The sequence below is a fragment of the Triticum dicoccoides genome, chromosome 5B (genome assembly GCF_002162155.2).
Source record: "Triticum dicoccoides isolate Atlit2015 ecotype Zavitan chromosome 5B, WEW_v2.0, whole genome shotgun sequence".
NCBI classification, from domain to species: Eukaryota; Viridiplantae; Streptophyta; class Magnoliopsida; order Poales; family Poaceae; genus Triticum; species Triticum dicoccoides.
The window spans coordinates 152,447,463-152,452,169 of record NC_041389.1 but is presented as its reverse complement, the minus strand read 5'-3'; the positions used below and the strand labels follow the sequence as shown (position 1 = coordinate 152,452,169).

Sequence of the window (4,707 nt, the reverse complement as noted above, 5' to 3'; positions counted from 1 at the left end):
GTAATATCGTAGCGGTGTTTAGGCGAAGCCCTGCATCGGTAGCATCACCAACACCGTCATCACGCCGTCCTGCTGACGGAACTCTCCCGCAAAGCTCTGCTGGATCGAAATTCGTGGGACGTCATCGAGCTGAACGTGTGCTGAACTCAGAGGTGCCGTAGGTTCGGTACTTGGATCGGTCGGATCGTGAAGATGTACGACTACATCAACCGCGTTGTGCTAACGCTTCCGCTTTCGGTCTACGAGGATACGTGGACAACACTCTCCCCTCTCATTGCTATGCATCACCATGATCTTGCGTGTGTGTATGATTTTTTTTTAAATTACTACGTTCCCCAACAATATGTCATTATTAACACATAGCAAAAATCAAAAGATCACATACATGCATACACATCAATATACATGCATACGTATGCCACATTCCATTGAAAACACAATAATAAAGGGTGTCAAGCAAAGAAAATATCACACGGAAATAAAGGAGTGCAGGGCACACACATGAGGTACATCTTGGAGCGTGACAGCAGCGACGCGCGTGACAAGGCCACGGAGCAGCTCGGCCAGTACAAAAACCCCTCCGTATAAGAGGAACCCCACGGCCGACGCAAGCATCAACGGTGACGCAGCTTCGCGCGCTGAGGGGGAGAGTACCTCTGAATTGGACCCCTCTTCTCTTTGTTTCTCTGTTTTCTTCTATGTTTCTATGTGAACCCAGGTAGGGGAGCAGAGAGGGCGGACAACTCGATTTCGTACAATAGTTCAGAGGAAATTCGCCGATGCCATGAGGACGTGGCTCCATCCAGTGCAGCCACTCTGTCGTGCATCTCCAACAAAGGAAACGAACATGCGATGCCGAAGATGATCGTGCCCAGGGATATGGGGCGCGTTATCGGTGCCAACATGATAATTCACATAAGTACAGGGTTTGCCACAAATTCCCCCCTCCCAATTCTAAATCAGGACTGCGGTGCGTGTTCCCCTGCCGATGTTGCGTACCACGCGGCTGTTTCAGACTAATTTGTATGAAAATTACCCCACGGTGCAAGTTTAGTGACCCACTTGTCTCAGTTTTCATTTTTTTATGAAATTACTCTGGCAGTGCAAGTTGGTGTAGTTTAGGTGAATTTAACTCTTTATGTTATCATAAACATCTCTCTTCTTATTAATTATTTGTCACATAAGTGAATTTGCCTTCAGATGCATCATGTTACTCCTTTCACTATGGCGAGCCTAAGGTGGATTATTAAGTTGATTATAGATGACGTGAAAACTTGGTATAACCATTTGTTGACTTATGCTATTGAGCGATGTAATAAAGTGATAATTATCGCTGCAGCGAGAAAGTACAGCCGTCCACAATTTCTCTCAGGCTAGTCATAGTGGGAGTAACTTAGGTAGTAACATAACACATCCCAAGATAAATTTGCTGATGTGCATGGAGTTAATGAGGAGAGAGATTCTTGTGATAACATAATATGTTACTGTAACGTAACACATCTTGAGATAAAATGAGTCTATATCTCAATTAATGAAGGGTTGCATGTTATCATCCATATGTTACTATCCATTATGAATGTAGTAATATAGACCAGTAATAGCATCTCTAACAACCGCGCTAAAAGACGCGTGCGCGCGGTAACTGACTTTTTAGCGCGCGCGGCTCGTTTTCGCGCGGTCCAGGGGTGGCGACAAACTAGCGCGCGCGGAAAACGATTGCGCACGCGCGGGAAAAGGCGACAGCTCGCGTGCTAGATTTGGCGCACCGCACCGCGTCCGGCACGCCTATAAAATTGCAGCGCCCTCTGCCGCTCTCTCTCACTCCCTCTACTGCTTTCTCTCCTCGCCGCCGACATGACACCACCGCGCCACCATGCCGCCTCACCGCCGGGGAGGTTCGGGCTACTGCGGCGTCCGCGTGCGCCCGTCCGGCACCTACTCCGCCTCGATTCGGTCGGGCGGCGGCGTGCACCTCGGCCTCGGAACCTTCGACACCGTCCAGGATGGTGCCCGCGCGAACGACGCTGCGGCGTGGCGCCTCCGGCGGTCCCGTTGGGACATGAACTTCACCGACGTGGCGACGCGGCAGCGGGCACAGGAGTTGGCACCTTTCCCGCGGCTTATCACTGACGAGGATCGTCGCAAACACCGGAGGCGGGAGCGCCGTCTTAGCCTGGCCGAGATGGACGAGGAAGCCATGGCGCTGTGGAGGCAACATCGACACTAAATATAGCACATTCACACAACATCCATCTATGTTGTCGCAAAAATTAAACTCAAAATTTGAAATATTTCTCTATCTACAAAAATCACAAAATCGACACTAGATAATACATAACAGAAGTTGGGCTTTAAATTTGTCATTTTTGTATCTCGTCCAGTGTTTTGAATTTTAATTTGAAATTTTGCGACAACATAGAACAATATTGTGTTAATGTGCTACATTTTTTTTCCAGATTTTTTGAAACATTTTTTAACACGCTATGACGTTTGATGCATCGGTAGCACCGCAAACACCGATACACCAGATACTTTCCCATGAGCATGTGGTTGGTAGCAAGAAGCCAAGGCCAGCCAGACAGGCACACATCCTGTCACTCTCAGGCCGCTTGACTTGCCCGTCGATAGATCCAGTCATCAATATTCCTGCATGACTAGTAAACTGAAATTTCCGTGCCAAACACACCCAAAAACCAGGGACGGGCAGTAGTTCTAGCCATGGAGGAGGAGCAGCACCGGCAGGACTCCGAGGCTCCGCTGCTGGCCGCCTCGAAGCCCGATGGCGCCGCGTCTTCGTCGCCGCCCCGCAACAGGTTCCCCTTCTTCTGTGCCGTGCTCGCCTCCATGACCTCCGTCCTCATGGGCTACAGTGAGTAAACTTGCACAGTTGCAATTACTTCCGACCGCGAGCATACTCTGATAATAATGCGCATGTAGACGTGGCGGTGATGAGCGGGGCGCAGATCTTCATGGCGGAAGACCTCGGGGTGAGCGACACGCAGATCGAGCTGCTCTCTGGTGCCATCAACATCTACTCGCTTGTCGGCGCGCTGCTCGCCGGCTGGACCTCCGACCGCCTCGGCCGCCGCCTCACCATTGTGCTCACCAACGGCTTCTTCCTCGTTGGCCCGCTTATCATGACGCTCGCCGGCGGGTACACGGCGCTCATGGCGGGACGGTTCATCTCTGGAATCGGCGTCGGCTACGCGCTCGTAATCGCGCCGATCTACGCTGCCGAGATCGCGCCGGCCTCCTCCCGCGGCCTTCTCAGCTCCCTTCCCGAGGTCAGCGCTGCAGAGTTTGTTTCACAATTGTGTTCGCAAACTCGTAATGATGCTTCAGAGTTTGTTTCACAATTGTGTTCCTTCCTTTTGTAAAGATTTTTATCAACACCGGGGTGATGCTGAGCTACGTCTCCAACTTCGCCTTCTCGGCGTTGCCAGCGCACCTGGCGTGGCGGCTGATGTTCGCGGCCGGAGTTGTGCCCACCGTGTTTCTGGCGGCTGGCGTGCTCACCATGCCGGAGTCGCCGCGGTGGCTGGCCATGAAGGGCCGGCTGGACGAGGCAAAAGCCGTGCTCGACAGGACGTCGGACACGCTCGCCGATGCCGAACAGCGTCTGCTGGAGATCGAGGAGGTTGTCGACGCCGGCAGCAACGGCGGTGGCAGCACGTGGAATGAGGTGGCGACCAAGGCCGGCGTCAGGCGCGTGCTGGCCACAGTTCTGGCGCTCCAATTCTTCCAGCAGGCGTCGGGCATCGACTCCGTGGTGCTCTACGGCCCGCGCGTGCTCGCCATGGCCGGCGTCACATCCAACACCCTCCTCCTGGGCCTCAACGTCCTCTTCGGCGTGGCCAAGGCGGGCTCGATCCTGATCGCCATGGCGCTCGCCGACCGTGTCGGCCGACGCCCTCTGCTCCTGGTAAGCACCGGCGGCATGACGGCGTCGCTGCTCGTGCTGGGCTCCGTGTTCGCTGCTTTCGCCGGCGCCAAGGACGACGCGGCGGTGGCCGCCGTGGCCGTGGCGGCTGTGGTGGCGTTCGTCTGCACCTTCTCCGTCGGGTTCGGGCCTATGGCATGGGTGTACAGCTCGGAGATCCTACCTCTGCGGCTGCGCGGACAGGGCGCTGGGCTCGGCACCGCCATGAACCGCGTCATGAGCGGCATCGTCACCATGACCTTCATCTCGCTCTACGGGGCCATCACCATGGCCGGCGCATTCTACCTTTATGCCGCCGTGGCGGCTGCCTCGTTCGTGTTCATCTACACCTGCCTGCCGGAGACCAGGGGCCGGAACCTCGAGGACATGGAGCAGCTCTTCCGCACAAAGTGATCAATCCACCAACCCGTCCTCACATTGATATTTCATACTCCTAATGTCAACTTGTGATTGGAAATAGGGCGGAGAGGAGGGCCCACAGTGTAAAGTTTTGGGGTGGTGGGGGGTAATTTTGGATTAAGAAATCTCTGGATTTGGATGGTAAATTTTGTGATCAAACGCTATACAACATTATCAAAATGATTCTTTCTATCCCTAAAAACTGTTTCTTTCTTCACAATATCTGAACGAGACCTCAACTGACAATCGGTTCATAGGGTACCAAGGGTACTCTTCTCTGCCTTCTTGTCCATTTTTCTTTGCTTTGTGCCGATCATGAATCCTAGATTGACCAAGACGAAAAGATCAAATTACAACACAAAGGTAAT

General features: G+C 53.2%; 1 protein-coding gene across 3 annotated transcripts; it reads left to right on the top strand.

Annotated features, from left to right (window-relative positions):
* The first annotated feature begins 2,617 nt into the window (after positions 1–2,617).
* LOC119307942 (polyol transporter 5-like) lies at positions 2,618–4,485 on the top strand. Of its 3 annotated transcripts, none has more exons than XM_037584041.1 (3): positions 2,618–2,813; positions 2,938–3,284; positions 3,444–4,485. In XM_037584041.1, the coding sequence occupies exons 1-3, from the start codon at positions 2,719–2,721 to the stop codon at positions 4,331–4,333; spliced, it is 1,332 nt and encodes a 443-aa protein (XP_037439938.1). In that variant the 5' UTR covers positions 2,618–2,718; the 3' UTR covers positions 4,334–4,485. The 3 variants fall into 3 exon arrangements, with proteins under 3 accessions (XP_037439938.1, XP_037439936.1, XP_037439937.1); XM_037584039.1 differs by having other exon boundaries at positions 2,628–2,869; positions 3,380–4,485; XM_037584040.1 differs by having other exon boundaries at positions 2,657–2,813; positions 3,380–4,485.
* Positions 4,486–4,707: the final 222 nt, after the last annotated feature.

Bases quoted from the DNA above. Each gene is read 5' to 3' on its own strand.
- LOC119307942 (XM_037584039.1), top strand. From the start codon at position 2,719: ATGGAGGAGGAGCAGCACCGGCAGGACTCCGAGGCTCCGCTGCTGGCC. The intron at 2,870-2,937 runs GTGAGTAAACTT...ATGCGCATGTAG, and splicing joins CTCCGTCCTCATGGGCTACA to ACGTGGCGGTGATGAGCGGG. The intron at 3,285-3,379 runs GTCAGCGCTGCA...CCTTTTGTAAAG, and splicing joins TTCTCAGCTCCCTTCCCGAG to ATTTTTATCAACACCGGGGT.